Here is a 16515-nt window from a genome sequence, read left to right as displayed (position 1 = left end):
ACTGAATTGGGGGGGGGGGGGTGTACAGCGAGAAAGAAAGCTAAAACCTGAAGAACTAGGCCTTGAAACAGGCAAGAAGCAGAAGAGCTCCAGGGATCCAGCTCCAGGAACAAACAGAAATTTATTTATGGCAGCAACATCAGTATAAATGAACTTTAACCATTTTAAATCCAAGTAGAGTACTTTTAGTTCCAAGTAGGAAGTAGTATATCGGCAAACCCTATTCTTGCTGTAATAATAACAATAACATGAAAAATAACTTCTAAACATAACTTTTTAAAAAAGCCATCAGAGAAGTGTCTAAGTACATGATTAAAATAACTAAAACTCCACAGGACAATAGTCTATAATAAGCAATGTTCTTGCCTGGGGAGCACCTGTTGATTCTGTAAAGCACAGGCTAGGATTCCACAGAACATTGGTGTGAAAATTTGAAAACTACAGGAGCCCTAAATACACACCCAGTTTTCTCCCTGGTACTTGCTGAATTCTTGGGCTCCAGAGAAGGCTAGAAGGCTAGAAAGCAATTGTTAAGACAGACTGAAACCCGTGGCTCAGTGGATTGAGCATCGGCCTGTGAACCAGGTGTCGCTGGTTTGATTCCCAGTCAGGGCACATGCCTGGGTTGCGCGTCAGGTCCCCAGTTGGGGGCGCAAGTGGGAGGCAACCACACAGTGATGTTTCTCTCCCTCTCCTTCTCCTTTTCCCTCTCTCTAAAAATAAATAAACAAATAAATTTTAAAAATAAAATAGAAAAGTCACCATTTAAAAAAAAAGACAGACTGAAAATTCTCATAGCCTTATGATATTACAAGATGAAGTCTTGCTTGAGGCTTACCTTAAACTCATTGCTAACCATTTCTTCAGTGTTTGCTAAACTTAGACACTACATGGGGCAAGAGGCCAGAGAGGAAAGCTTAAAAAGTCTCAAGAGCAAACTAAATTTCCCATAGTGTTTCAAGCCTTAAAAGGAATCAATCTAGTTCTCAAATTAAAATCATGAGAGAATTATGCCTGAGTAACAGGGCAGAGGTAGGCTAAATTTTACTAAAACCACAGTGCAGCCATGACCCAGCTCAATCACTGCCTGCACTGGATTAAAATGAAAGCACAGAGATAATATCACCCTACCAGTGGGAAGTCTCTGCAGTACTTTTGCACATAATATCTGACATAAATTAAAATTATTAGACATGCAATGAGACTAAAAATTTAACTAATAATCAAAAGAAGAATCAAGTTGACCAAAACATGATCCAAATATCATCTAGATAATAGGATACTACGTAATATATTAGAAAAAGTATATATTTAAATAAATTACAATAAACAGAAACAAAATAGATAAAAATGGAGAATTTACAAAGAAATCTGAAATCATAAAAATAATCAACTGAAAATTCAGAATCAGAATATATGAAAATTATTAACTGAGTGCATTTAACATTACAATGAATACAACAGAGGATAGGTTAAATAAATTGAAAGACAGTTCAAAAGAAAATATACACAATGAAGTACAATGAGAAATTAATTGTGAAAGATGCAAAAAAGGCATGTGATACACCATAAAAGGAAGTCTACTGATATATGTACCATATTTTTCGCACTATAAGAGCACCTGACCATAAGATGCACCTAGGTTTAGAGGAGGAAAACAAGGAAAAAAATATTCTGAACCAAATGGTGTACTAAAATATTTAATAAAATATAACAGAATAATATTTCAACCCATAAAATGAACAGCAGTCAACAACGGTATTAAGAACCACCATCACTGTCATTAACAAATGAGGAGAGACTTTAAAGCTCAAGTACTCTTCTAGTTTTCTGGGAACCCCAAGAACTCATCATCACTAGTGTCAGAATTTATGGGGGGCTTTAAAAACAGGCATTGAGGGAGTTAAGAGATATCACTAGTTCTAACAGTCACTGAGAGCATCACTATCCTAATAACAGGTTCTGGAGGACTACCTCCAGTGCATGTTATGGCTAGCAATACTCCTTAACCCCCTCGGTGCCTGTGTTACTATTAGAATGGTGACCCCACCATAACTTCCTTTATATACTACAAACTTCAGCTCACCCAGTTACTGCTGGCCTCCTCACACAGAAAACTGGTGTGCATTGGAAACAGTACGGAGGTAGACGAGACAGCTGTAGCATCTAACAGAGCCAGTAGCCAGCGGAGAGCATGTTACTTCAGCTCCACCCATCCGCCTCTTGTGATTGGCAGAGCTTAAGACACAGTGATTGGTGACTGGAGGCAGTTCTACTGACACAGACCCTAGCCAGTGTCAAAGACAACTGGCAATTGGCACTATGCCTCATACCCGTTATTAGCCTCAGCTGACTCGATAGGTCAGCGGTGGTAGCTGGGAGTGTCAGGTGGCTCTCTGCACTCTCTTAGGTCTCAGGTGATGGGCAGAGGCAGACGGCAACTGCCCAGACGCCCTGAAATTCAGCAGTAAAGTGGGACATTTAAGCGTCCCCAGGAGTTTCGCGTGGACCCACCACTTCTTCTTCTAACAGCTGTCGCCACCACTGACAGGTCAGGTAATACACATCATGGTCTGCGACACAATACCTGCTCCATTAGACGCACAGACATTTCCCCCCACTTGGGGGGGGGGGGTGGATTGCATCTTATGGAGCGAAAAATACGGTAATTGAAGTTCCTAGAAATGAAAAGATAAAGCACTGTCCAAAAGCAATAGTTGAGCAGATAATGCCTGAGGATTTTCTAGAACATATAAAAGACATCAAATCCCAGAACTGAAAAGCTCAGTGAATTTTTAAGCTGGAGAAAAATAAAGCCATATCTAGGCACATCGTAGTCAACTGTATAACACAAGACAAAAATTAAAATGCAAAAGTAGCTAAAAGTGGGGGGGAGAAACACTTCAAGTATAATTTCTGACTTTTCAATAGAAGCTATGAAACCCAGAAAACAATGACATGACATTTCAAGTACTGTAAAATACTACAGTAGTCCCCACCTTATCCACAATGGATGCCTGAAACCATGAATAGTAGCAAACCCTATGTGGACTATATTTTTACCTATATCTGCATACCTATGATAAGTTTAATTTATAAATTAAGCACAGTAAGAGATTAACAACAATAACAATAGAGTAGAACAATTATAACAATATAATGCAATAAATTATATGAATGTGATCTTTCTCTCTCTCTCAAAATATCTATTGTACTGTAGTTACCCTTCTTTTTCTTGTGATAATATGAGATGATAAAATGCCTACATAATGAGATGAACTAAGGTGAATGAGACATTATTAAGTAAAATAAGGATTACCTGAATACAAGCACTGCAATACCGCAACAGTTGCTCTGGTAACTGAGATGACTACTGACTAATAGGTAAGTAACATATACAGCATGAATACACTGGACAAAGGGATGATTCATGTCCAGGACTGGGGTACAGAACAGGACAGTGCAAAATTTCACCACACTACTCAGAACAACACACAAATTAAAACATGAATTGCTTATTCCTGGAATTTTCTATTTATTATTTTCAGACTGCAGTTTACCATGGTTAATTTGAACCATGAAAAAAGCTAAACTGCAGATAAGGGGAGGACTACTGTACTGTGAAACTAAATTTTATATTAGCACTTATACTCAAAAATGAATGCTAAAAAATAGCTTTCATAAAAAAAGAGTAACTAAGACATTTATTGCTATCAAAACTGTACTACAAAGAGTTCTAAAGGATATTCTTCAGGTTGAAGGAAAATGATTGAATGGAAGAATTAAACTGCAGGAAGGAATAAAGACTAGAAAAAATATGTGGTCAATTATAAAGAATTAGGACAATTTAAATCAAAATTATAATAACAATGTGCAGGTTCTAACAAACACTAGGTTAAAATATATGACAATAAAAAGATCAAGAGTAGAATAAAATTCTTGTATTACTCTAGAAATGATGAAAATATTAATTCAAGATAGACTACAATAAAAGACTTTTATACTATCTATGGTAGACATTAAAAGAATAAACTAAGCCCTGACTGGTGGGTTCAGTTGGTTGGGCATCATCCTGCAAAGCAAAAGATCACCAGTTCAATTCCTGGTCAGGGTACATGCCTGGGTTGTGAATTCAGGCCCCCATTGGGGCACTATGAGAGGCAATCAATTGATGTTTCTTTCTCACATTGATGCTTCTCTCCCTCTCTTTCTCCTTTCCTTCCTCTCTCTCTAAAAATAAATAAATAAAACCTTAGTTAAAATGTATAACTAGAAATCTATAAGTGAAAAAAAGAGTAACAATAAAAAATTTCATCAATTAAAAAAAAGGTAACAAAGAAAAATTAAGGATAAAAAAAAAAAAAGGATGGGCCCATTCCAGCTCCGACCCTTGATTCAGCAGCTGTGGTAATGTTGATGCCCAAGAAAAACACGAAGGACATTTGTGAACTCCTTTATAAGGAGAGAGTGATGGTAGACAAAAAGGATATGCACATACCTAAATACCCTAAGATGGCAGATAAAGACTGCGCCTAATTTTCATGTCACGAAGGCCATACAGTCCCTCAAATCAGAAGTCTACATGAAAGAACAGTTTGCCTGGAGACATTTCTACTAGTACCTTAACAATGAGGGCATCCAATATCTCTGAGATCGTGACTGTGCCTGCCACCTTGCGCTGCAGCTGGCCTGAGACTGGCAGGTCAAAGTCCCAAGGTCTGGAGGGCAAGAAACTTGCAAGGCTCACTAGTGAAATTCTAACAAAGATTTAAAATAGAATGAATACTAATTTTATATAAACCCTTCCAGAGGCTAGAACTGGACTGTATAACCTTGATAACAAAACTCAAAAGACATTATAAGAAAAAATTACATTAAATGTCTTGTTAACTTAGAAAAAATTCCAACGGTGAATTTAATTCAGTGATATATTAAAAGGTTAATATCCTGGCTGGTTTGGCTCAGTGGATTGAGCGTCGGCCTGCGAGCTAAGTGTCGCTGGTTCGATCTTCCAGTCAGGGCACATCAGAGAAGGAAAACTCTGACTCCAAAAAACCTCCGCTGCCTTGCGGCATACCTCTTCAGGGGAAAGGCTAAGGGAGTAAACCCCGACAGAAAATCCGGAGCCGGAGTCCCTAAGGCGGTTTGACGTTGTAGTCAACACCGGCAACTCCTGCGGCGCACCTGAAGCCAAGCTGTATTGACTCCGTCTTTCCCTTGGACCCTTCAGCTGTGAAGAGAGGGGTGTCTGCTGCATGGGCAACAGCAGACCCTCCATATCACCCTGCCCAGGCTCTGTAGCTTCAGCTTCACTGGAGAGGACACTCCAGCGTCATCGCAAGATGTCGATTCAACACGGGAGGAGACAGATACCGTGTCACTCCCGAGTCGGACTGCACAGCCATTCTCGGCGGTGCAGATAGACTCTTAAGAAGCTACACCATCGTCTCTCGAGACGGACGGCTGCCGAATATTAAAAGGTTAATACAAACTCCAGGAAGAAAGCATCTCATTGTCAGATTGGGAAAGCTAAAGATCTTGACTAAAATCTCACTACGATATTCTAACCTAAGGAAAAATAAGATATTCTTGATAGCATAAGGAATAATGGATGTCAAGTTGCAAGAATAAAACCATATTTAATGAAAGGTTATACTCATAGATGGCAAGTGCTTTATGCATTCCAATCCATTCATTTGCTCTAGAAAATTAGTACATTCTATAAATGAGAGATGAGCACTTGCAGAGAAGAGTTGAGAGCAAATTCTCCAATCAACCAGCAAAAACAAAGGCATCCCCATTTTCTCATACCAGCTTTTCAAACAGAGAAAGTAAGGTATGACCTGTGAAACACCACATCAATTCTCTTCCTACCCACTGCAGTGTTCCATACTTCTATTGCCTAAGACAAATTTTTCCACCAGAAGTTCATGCTTTAGAGATTACATAGCTCAGAAAAACAGGTAATCATAAATTAATCATACATTCTTTGTAGTTTGTAAATTTACAGTTTACAGCTGACATCTAAATTCCAGATGAAAATTTTTCTGCCTCCCTGAACCAAACAAAAAAACAAAAGAAATAAAGAAAAAAATATATTAATAGGTTATAAAGTCACATTTGCATTTTTAAGTTGTACTAACAAAATTAATGGACCTAGAATAACAAGGATTTAAGTTAAGAGGAAACCTGTCAATTAAGTGCTCTTTAGATTTTACAAATTCTGTCCAGTTCTGACATCTGTCTAGTTTAAAGGTCACAGCTCAAGGGGTTTCTGAACGAGTTTCAATAATTTTCCAGGTGTTTTCTGCTAAATTTCGCCTTTGACTGATAGGCAAAGCGGCAGGTTCAAATCCCAAAAAGCAAAAATTCTGTGAAATGATAACAATTTCACATTACTAAAGATTAAGATGAAACATACGAAGCATGGAAAGGCATTCTATAAAGTGGCAGGCTGAGAAAGTGATGATTTCTAAGTTTTTAAAAGAAAGCTTACTGCATGTATACCTAATGTGCTGGTTATTAACAAGTAAGAAAGCAATGTGTAGGGAAATCCAAATAAAAAAGTATGTAGGAATCTTGAGTATGTCAGTCCATGTATCTTAGTACAAAAGCCAACAGAGTCAATCATTAATTTAATCTAGGTCAGCATCACTTCATGCCTAGAATAATACTGTCTCCCAGTTAATTTCCCTCCAGTCAGGTAGATGCCCCAAATCCATTTGAAAATCTAGATCTTCCCGAGCCATTTTCACTGTGTCACTCCTCAGCTGAAAACCCAATCATGGTTCCCTATTATCTATCAACCAAGTATAAACTAAACTCCGGTTATAGAGGACCTCCATGATTTGACCTAATCTAATCTATTCAATATTACTTCTGGAGATGAGAATGGTGGGTTAATTATGGCTACAAACTCTCTGGAGTTTCTCCCTTCATTTCCTGAAAACAGAGTTCCCTTTAGTTTACACAGACGAACAGAATGTGGCAGACATGACTGTACGACTTCTGGTGCCTGGCCTCAAGAAGACTTGTAGTTGCTGCTTTTGCCCTCTCAGAACACTACTAGGTAAGAAACCTGAGCTATCCTGCTGGAGAAGTCATGTGGAAGGGAACCAGCTGAAGGCCCCAGCTAATCACCAAACCTGTGAATTAGGTCATCTGAACTGCCTTCTAATAGATATGTCACATTTTTTAATAGACTACAAGTAGCAATGATAATATTTCTCTAGATTCCAGATCCAGTTATTTTATTTAAGAATGAATTTTCAATTCTTCATTTTATTGTTATAGTTTATATGAACTCAGCTTCTCAATGATAATGTTTTTGTTATGATAAAAAAATGTAATATGATAAAAAATTTAATATACACTAGTTTAAATCATATAAAGTTCGCATTTAATGTATCAAAATTATCAAAATGCTGAAGATAATTATAAAGGAAATATAAGTACATAAGTTAAGTGGCATAGTTTTTCTATATTAAAATTCATATGCAAAATAAGATTTGTCACTACTGAGAAATTCTGTTAAGTATATAGATATCATTAGTATTAAAGTACCTCACTAAGACATTTAAATTTTTGCAAAAATAGTTTATAGAAATCATTAAGTATTTTTTAATAGCTGAATGAAAACCTCTACCTAAAAACAAAGTCCAATATTTCATCATTCTTCAGTTTTTTAGAACCTACCGGAGAGATTCAGCCATTCGCCTCAAGTCTTCATTTTGCTGTTTTAAGCGTTCAAGCTTTGCCAGGATCTTGGACAGTTCTCGGCTAGAGTGATCAGGGTGGTCATTATCTCGTACCAAATGACCACCTATATAAAACAGCAAGGTCCCCCAGGCAAAAAGAATGAGCATAATCCAACGCCAGGAACCAGTCCATGGCCGCATTTTCAGATTTTCACCTCACTCCCCTGGCTTTCTGGAGCTCAAAGAATTGCAAACATCGTAACTCTGTTTTCTGCTAGTGCAAAGGTAGTAGCCTTCTGTTGTTTCAACACATGATGATTCAGACAAATTAGTGTCTCTGGTAGTCCTGTGGTGAATCTTTCAAAGAGATCCTCTTGGTGGTATAAGTAGGAAGCTTTATTGTCCTGTGCTTCATGGACAATGCATGCTGTGGAAAGAGTAAAATAGGTATTTATATTACTTAAGGTACATAAAAATGGCACATGCTGAGACTCCTGGAGTTCAAGGAAACACATTGGTGTTGACTGGCCAACAGACTGGCAAATAACTTAAGTGCCTACAATAAGTAAAAACCAAAAGCTTTTAAATTTGTACATTAAATCAACGAGGTACATCAGGGCTCTACCAGATATATTAATTAGCTCTAAGATTGAAAGTCCTCTAGGCACCGTTATCATCGTTCTTCCTTACTTACATCATTGTACAATAGGTCATATATGAATATTAAAAGATTGTATCTTTGAATAATCAATCAAACCAAACAAAATGTATTCAAGTACGTATTCTGAACTAATCTCTCTGTTATCTCAAAAAGAAACATTTTCTCTTTATGAGTGAATTCATTCTTACAAGATCTCAACTCCATCCCCCTCCATCTCACTGCTCAGCTACCATTATACCACTTAATTTTGCAGGTGACAGGCAAATTGTCACTTTTAGAATAAATTCTAAAAACAACATACATATTAGCCAAGCAAGTTATCACCGCCATTAAACAGATGGCAACCACTCCAAACATTACAAGCAAAGGTTCATATGGGTTAAGCTAGATTATTCCTTCCTCAAATTTATTTTAAAAACCAACAATTGCAATAGAAGTCTGATATCAGTTAAATCTTAGTTACTGTGCATCTTAACCTACAAATGCATGTGCTTTCTCAACCCTCATTACGGATTTCATTTGTCACTTCTCTGTGATTAGGCTTAGGATTCCCTTTGGAAATAACACAAAGAGAAAATCTGCAAGCAAAGATATAATATTAACACAATTTGATAATTCCAGGGTTACATAAGAAAAGTCTTATTTCCAGGTACATTCCTTGTAAAGGAAAAGAAATAGTTTCTATATACAAGACTGAATATGATGGAGACTTGACCGCTAATTAAAGTTATTAGATGAGAAAGAAAAGTCAGAGAAGAGACTTGGAAAATTAAAGCACAAAGCTGCTATTTTTCTACTTTTGAACCTCAAACCTCAATGGTTTTTAAATGGCTAAGTATTGAAAGAGAAGAAAATCTCTTCAAATGAGGTCCTAGAAACATTCTACTTCCTTCCATTTATTCCTACACTATTTTCTTCATTGTTACTGGATCACACTATCTAAAACACACAATGAAAATAATTATACTCACTGAGAATTGTTGGAAAACTAAGTAAAGAGCAATAATCCAAATGAAAACCTGGTATTTTGTATGTTGTTTTAATAACTATTCTTAAGTCTATTGAAAACAATCTTTTACTGACCATTCTGTCTCTGACTCAAAATCCTTTCTAAAACCCTGCTCCGCTAATCACAGGTACCTCCATCTATTCACTAAACATAAGAATAATTAAAGTCTATTCAACGTCTCAGGTAAAACATCCAGTTATGTGAGGTCTATTTCTCATGTTATATAGAAAAAATGCAGACATTCAGGGCTTCCTAGTTAAAAACAAATTTTTTAAAATGAATCAATTCTGTTGGTCTAAGGGATGAATTTAATTAAGTCCACAAAAAGTATTAACTTTTGAGTTAATAATGTTTATGACAATATATCTTACACTATAAAATGCTATCATTAACATATGCTGAAAACATATCCTAGTTAATTTCAAGCTACAGTAAGATATTAACATTTTTTAAATCATTCCCTTCAAAGTAAAAGTTAACTTAGGAAGATAACTGTGATAAAAGAAAATAAAGAGCTTTTCAAACAAGAATCATTTAAATAATAAGATGATGTGCTGTAACATTTTATCTAAAATTACAACAAAAAATTATCATAAATATTCAAAGCCAGCAAAAGTATAATATAAATTGAATATAAACAAAAGTTTATAAAAACATAAATTGTTATACAAAGTAATTTAGGATTTTATAAATCACCATCAAAAAGCCAATATAGTAAATTCCACATTTTACAGCACTATTGATATTACATGAGTTATAAAAAGCAAGACATTATTGTAGGAGCAAAAACAGTCCTTTCCTTAATTAATATTCTAAATGTTTTTGAAGAGAATGTTTCCCCAAATTTTATTGTTCTTAGCAGTATTTAAAAATGGGACTAACAAAAGGCCCTGGCTGCTATGGCTCAGTGGATTGAGCATCAGCCTATGAACCAAAAATGGGATTAACAAAACAATCCAAGCTAAAAACCAAGTTGCTTTCTATGTAATTTTCCTTAGCATGACTTAAACAAGCAGTTACAAAAATTTCCCTTATCCATAATAAATGTCTGCTTAGATGTTTAATGTTTGAGCCATGTCCACAAAAATGTGAACTCCATGATCTTTTATATTTTGTTCACTGATGTATGCCAAGTAATTAGAGCGGTGTTTGGCAGTTAGTAGGTACTAACAAATATTTTTAAATAAATGTGTAAATAAATGAATGAGTGAAGGATATGATACATAACATAAATTAGCATGACAAATGACATAGAATCCGAGCATCTCTGCTTCAACTGCATTTTATGTCCCACATAAGATAGCAAATTGGAATGTAGAAAATCAGACAGTGCTTTTTTTATGGAAAAAGAAGTTCCAAAAATAAAATCATTCTTAAAAGTTAGGATTTATTATTGTCAGCATAAATCTTGCAATATACCATAAGATCCGCAGTCTCACCTTTTAACCATGAGAAAATAATTTCTCTTCACTTTGCCTTATTTTCCTCATCTAGAAGATCCACTTTGCAAAGACAGTAGGAAGACTAAAGAAAGTATGTATAGCCTTTGATACGAAAGCCACTCAATTTATTTGTGGAAGAATTTATTAGTGAAAATATGTCAAATTTATTAATAAAAATATTTTAACATCAACTACATGAACTAATTTCTGATTTTTTAAAAAAAAATAAAATATTCAGCAGTAAAAAGGAACAAATCACTAATTATACAAAAACATGAATGAATCTCAAAAAATATTCCTGGCAAAAGATGCCAGGGACAAAAATATATATATTTATATGAAGTTCTAGAACAAAGAAACATATAGTGACTAAAATCAGAACAATGCTTGACAGGGAGCAAGCATATGACTAATTAAAAAGGAGAATGACAGTTACATGAAGGTATAGATTTGAGAAAAACCATCTAACTGTATACTTAATATGGGTGCATTTTATTGATATAAATTATGCTTCAATAAAGTTAAAAATATTTTTTAAGTTTAAACAATATTTTGTGACTGGAACTGAAAATATTAATAATTGAAGGTTGTTAATTTATTAAAAATGGCTAAATTATGTGCCTTCGTTTTGCATTTCAATAAGACAGTTTTTCAGCAAAATCATCATTGTGTAGTCTTATTTCTAATGAAAAATTTTTCAAAAATTACTATATAGCTATAATCAAGTTCAATACAAATGTTAATATAAGAATTATATTTTCCACACATTTCATAGACAGTAAGAATCAACTCAAATAACAATTAATATAATTAACAAACACTGCTGAATTTTCTTAGCAGCCAGACTAACCTTTTCTCAGAGCAAAAGAAATGATGATAAGTATTCAAAATAATGATTACCTAAATTATAATAAATATCTACTATAGAGAGCTATTATCTTTAAGAGAATTTATTTACTCAGCAACTGGAAAAAGTAAAATGGAAATTATTATTACAGAGTGCTTCTTGAGGTAAGTCAATGCAATGGAATAAACTAAAAAATTTAACAGAAAACTATAATCATTTATTCAACAAATTTAATAAATGACTACTACAATACAACAAAGGTTAAGTAGACTATTATATTCTAAAGGCATCAGTTGGTAAAGGAAAGTATAAATAAAACTTTTAGAGAAAAGCTAATCATCAATTATAAAGTACAAATATTTAAAGAGTCTATACATATATAATTCAATTCAATTCTAGATTAACCTGCACGCAACACTATATCTTTAAATATTTTATCATTTGATCTCAATTCATTTTCAAAGTAAGTATTATTACAGAATTTATTTAAAATCTTTCTTACTATCCAGCCTCCATATATGGGAGAATGATAGTTTATAAAATTGTATATTTATTAATTTAAGAAAGTAGGAAAAAGCAAGTATAAATAGTATCACAAATTAAACTAGCCCTTTAATACTAGATGAAATTAACTTCTATTTATGTAAAAGTGCTTAGTAAAATCAACTAAACTGAAATGTAGAAGAGAGAAAATTTCTTCATATAGCCCCTACCAAGATTATAAAATTCAATTTTCTCTCATTACTTACAGTCATTTATCATACTTTCACATTGCTTATCAGTAAGGTCACAGTATATACACATATGAATTTAAAATGCAAGGCATTCTTAATACATGAGCAGAAAATACTCTTTTATTCAGCGAAACCAGTCAATATCTTAGAAATTAATCATCCTATTTATGAAATGCAAACACATAATCACATTTACAAGGTTTCTATCAGGAGCATCTTACTCATGTTAACTCAAAATAACGCACCAGGTTATGTTTACTAATGCAATTAATTTATACTATTCAAATAGGTCCAAAAATCTGGCCTTGGCATCTTTTGTTTGTTTTTTGCCTCTTTTTAATTCTTGTTCTTTTACAGTTGTCCCAATTTTTCCCCCGTTGCTTTCCCCTGCCCTACCCACCCCCTGACTCCCACAGTCAATCCCCACCCTGTTGTCAGTGCCCGTGGGTCATTTATACATATCCCTTGACTAAACCGGTCCCCTTGTTTCCCCCCTTATCCCCCTCCCCCTCCCCTCTGGTCACCATCAGTCTGTTCTTTGCCTTCAGCTCTGAATAAATTAATACTGTCCGAAATGGTAATACTAATAAATTCAAAGGAAATATATATTTTACCATTTTATCTGGTTATCAAGTATATACATAAGATGTACTTGATTGGCAACATGACATAGTAGAAAGAGCAACCATTTCAAATCAATCACTAGCTATACAGTATGGGCAGTTTACACAACTATAATATGGGAATAAGAGTGTATCTTCATCACATAAAATAATGTATGTAAAAGTGATTTGTACTGCAGTTTAAAAAGATCAGTTATTATCTTTTCCTTATTTACTAGAAACTATGTATACCAGCCTTCTACCAGTTTCCAGAATATATCAAGTTTTTACCTATCTAAACTGCACTTCATTTGGTTCATTCTTAAAATTCAGATCTCTACTTAAATGTCACCTCTTTTAAGAGACGGTCCCTGACAACTTGCATCAATTATAACACGTCAGGATACAAGTAAGAGAAAAACTGCTCAAAATGGCTTTAAAAATTAGAAAATTTTAATTTCTCAACTGAGAAAAATATAGTTAATTCAATAGCGTCTTAAAATAGTCAAAAATCTCTTTTCATCTTCCTATTTTATGCACTCAGGATGTTAGTTTTTGTACTCCAGCTAGCTCTCTTCCTGGTAGCAAGTTGGCTGCCTCAATTCCAGCCACATGTAATTATGGTTAAAAAGAACAATTGGTGATTTCTTCTGGACTGTTTCATTTTAAGGGAGAGGAAATGTGCACATTTTATTAGCCAAGACTGAGTCACCTGTCCCTTGCAAAATCAATCACTGACAAGGGGAATGGGATTTCTATTATGGCTTAGACTAATCAGAATTTATCCCTAAGGGTAGGTTCCAGACAAAATTGACCCTGAAAGCAAGAATGAAAGAATGACTGCAAGACTCTACAAGAATGCTACAACACCTAATCTTTTCTTAAAAAGCACTCACACCCCCATTATTCCCTAACACAACACTTATTGACTTTCTTATTTCCTATGCTATAAGATACCTACCAGTAGAGCAGGGTCTCAGAATATAAACCCTTTACTAATACTAGTCAAATAAAAAAGGAAATGCATGAATATCACCCAAATGTATATATTTATTTAATAACTATAGTCAAAATTCAAGGCAAAATATAAATAAAATTAAGCCTTAGAAGAACAGAACTAAGACTCAAAGTCATTTCTATATGTGTATTCACTTATTTTTTTACGCAAAAAGTATCAAAAGTAGATCCTCAGAAAGAAATATATCCAAATATAATTTCAAACCAAAAACTTTCATTCAAGCCAACTCCTGATAAGCTGCTTAGTCCTTAAACAAACATTACATTTAATAGTTAATAAAAAGAATGGATAAAAGACTTAAATATAAGTCGTATTACCATAAAAGTCCTAGCGGAAAACATAGGCAGTAAAAATTTCAGATACCCTACATAGCAATATTTTTGTTGCTATATCTCCCAGGGCAAGAGAAATAAAGGAAAAAATAAACAAATGGGACTACATCAAATTAAAAAGCTTCTGCACAGCTAAAAACCATCATCAAAATGAAAGGGAACTAACTGTATAGGAGAACATTCTTGTCAATCATACATCACGTAAGGGTTTAACTTCCAAAATATATAAAGAACTCATACAACTCAACACCAGGAAGACAAACAATCGAATTAAAAAATGAGCCCTGGCTGGTGTGGCTCACTGGACTGAGCGCCGGCCTACAAACCAGGGGGTCACTGGTTTCATTCTCAGTCAGAGCACATGCCTGGGATGGAGGCCAGGTTCCTGGTTGGGGGGCGGGGGTGTGTGTGTGAAAGGCAACCACACACTGATGTTTCTCTCCCTCTCCTCCTCCTTCTCTTCCCTTCTCTCTAAAAATTAATAAATAAATCAGTAAATTTTATTTTAATGGGTGACTTCCAGTCAAGATGGTGATGTAGGCAGACACGGCTCACCTCTTCACACAACCATATCAAAATTACAACTAAAATATAGAGCAACCACCACTCAGAACCACCAGAAATCAAGTTGAATGGAAGAAACCACATCCATCCAGACTGTAGGAGGGGCACGAATGAGGAATGGGCAGGTCCCACACCCACCTGTGGTAAATTAAAATTCAGGAGGGCTATCTCGAGAGTCCAGCTCCACACCAGGCTACCCCAGCCCAGGGTTCTAGTGGCAGGAAGATAAGTCCCCACAACTTCTGGCTGCAAAAGCCAGTGGGGATTGAGTCGGTGGAAGAAACTGCTGGCGCCCCAAGCAATTCCTCTTTAAGAACCCACACCTGGACTCACCTACTCACACTCACTCCTTCAGAGCTCCAGCATCAAAGTAGCAGCTTGAAAGGCATCAGTGGCATACTGGGAGAAGCTGAAGTATATAGCATGAAGGTGAGCAGAGGCCATTGTTCCTTTTCTAAATGCACCCCTACAGAGCCACAGAGCCAGCAAGCTGGTACCATAACTGAGACTCCATCAACCTGGCTAATACTGTTTAACCTAAATGGAGAATTCCAGAGACTTTGCCCCACCAAAGTTACAGGCTCACCTAAGCTGCTTTTCAATATGAATTTGGCTCACACTGCACAACTTCCTAAAAGCTCTCAAAAAAGCAACAGCTGGCCTCAGTGAGCCCCAGGCCCAGCACTAGCAGCAAGCCCAGCACTAGCAGCAGCCAGCCTAGACTCACAGCTTGACTTTGCCTGGGAATCTCCAAGCCAAGCACAAGTAAGTAGCAGCCATCTCAGATTGCTCTATAGCTCAGGCAGGGTGGCTCTAGGCAAAAAACAGGTGGGGGCTAACCTTGGCCTACATCACCCGGGAAACCCCAGGGCCAGTACATCCAGTGGACAGCTACAGAGCATGTCAGAAAACCACCACCCTGACCCTGCACTGCTGCTGATCCTCCAAGAGGGAGGAGGTTGGTGATCAGTGGTCACAGCCAGTCCTTGAAGCTTACTGGCCTGAGTAAATCCCTCCCATTGATCTGCCAAAATGAACCAAGGCTCAACTACAAGAGGAGAGTATACTCAGCCCACACAAAGGGCATACCTTGAGTACGAAGCTTGGGTGATAGGGGAGGCTGTACCATTGAGCTCTACAAGACACATACTATATAGGCCACACTAACGAGACAGAGTCAAAGCCGCTCTATTACATACATAGAAACAAACACAGGGAGGCTACCAAAACAAGAAAATGAAGAAATATGGCCCAATGAAAGAACACATCAAAAGTCCAGAAAAAGAATTTAAAAAATGAAGATAAGCAATCTATAAGATGCAGACTTCAAAACGCTGGTTACAAGGATGTTCAAGGAATTTAGTTAGGACCTCAACAGCATAAAAAAGATCCAGTCAGAAACAAAGGATATACCTATTGAAATAAAGAACAATTTACAGGAAAACAACAGTAGCATAGATGAAGCCAAGAATCCAATCAATGATCTGGAACTTAAGGAAACAAAAACAATCAATCAGAACAAGAAGAAGAAAAAAGAATCCAAAAACATGAGGATAGTAAAAGCAGCATCTGGGACAACTTCAAGACGTCCAACATTTGCATCACAGGG

At 35.9% G+C, this 16515-nt stretch overlaps 1 protein-coding gene across 5 annotated transcripts in view; it reads right to left on the bottom strand.

The window, feature by feature from the left end:
- Window positions 1–16515, bottom strand: part of FUT8 (fucosyltransferase 8) — a 293901-nt gene that overhangs the window by 105080 nt on the left and 172306 nt on the right. For all 5 annotated transcript variants that reach the window (XM_090271000.1, XM_090271001.1, XM_090270999.1 and 2 more), the window contains one exon: window positions 7696–8124. In XM_090271000.1, coding sequence (XP_090127126.1) covers window positions 7696–7898 — 203 coding nt within the window. In that variant the 5' untranslated portion in view covers window positions 7899–8124. The remainder of the gene's footprint in view (window positions 1–7695; window positions 8125–16515) is intronic.

The sequence above is a fragment of the Furipterus horrens genome, unplaced genomic scaffold (assembly GCF_987537825.1).
Source record: "Furipterus horrens unplaced genomic scaffold, mFurHor1.1.pri manual_scaffold_3, whole genome shotgun sequence".
NCBI lineage: Eukaryota > Metazoa > Chordata > Mammalia > Chiroptera > Furipteridae > Furipterus > Furipterus horrens.
This window is presented reverse-complemented; position numbering and strand designations above follow the sequence as displayed.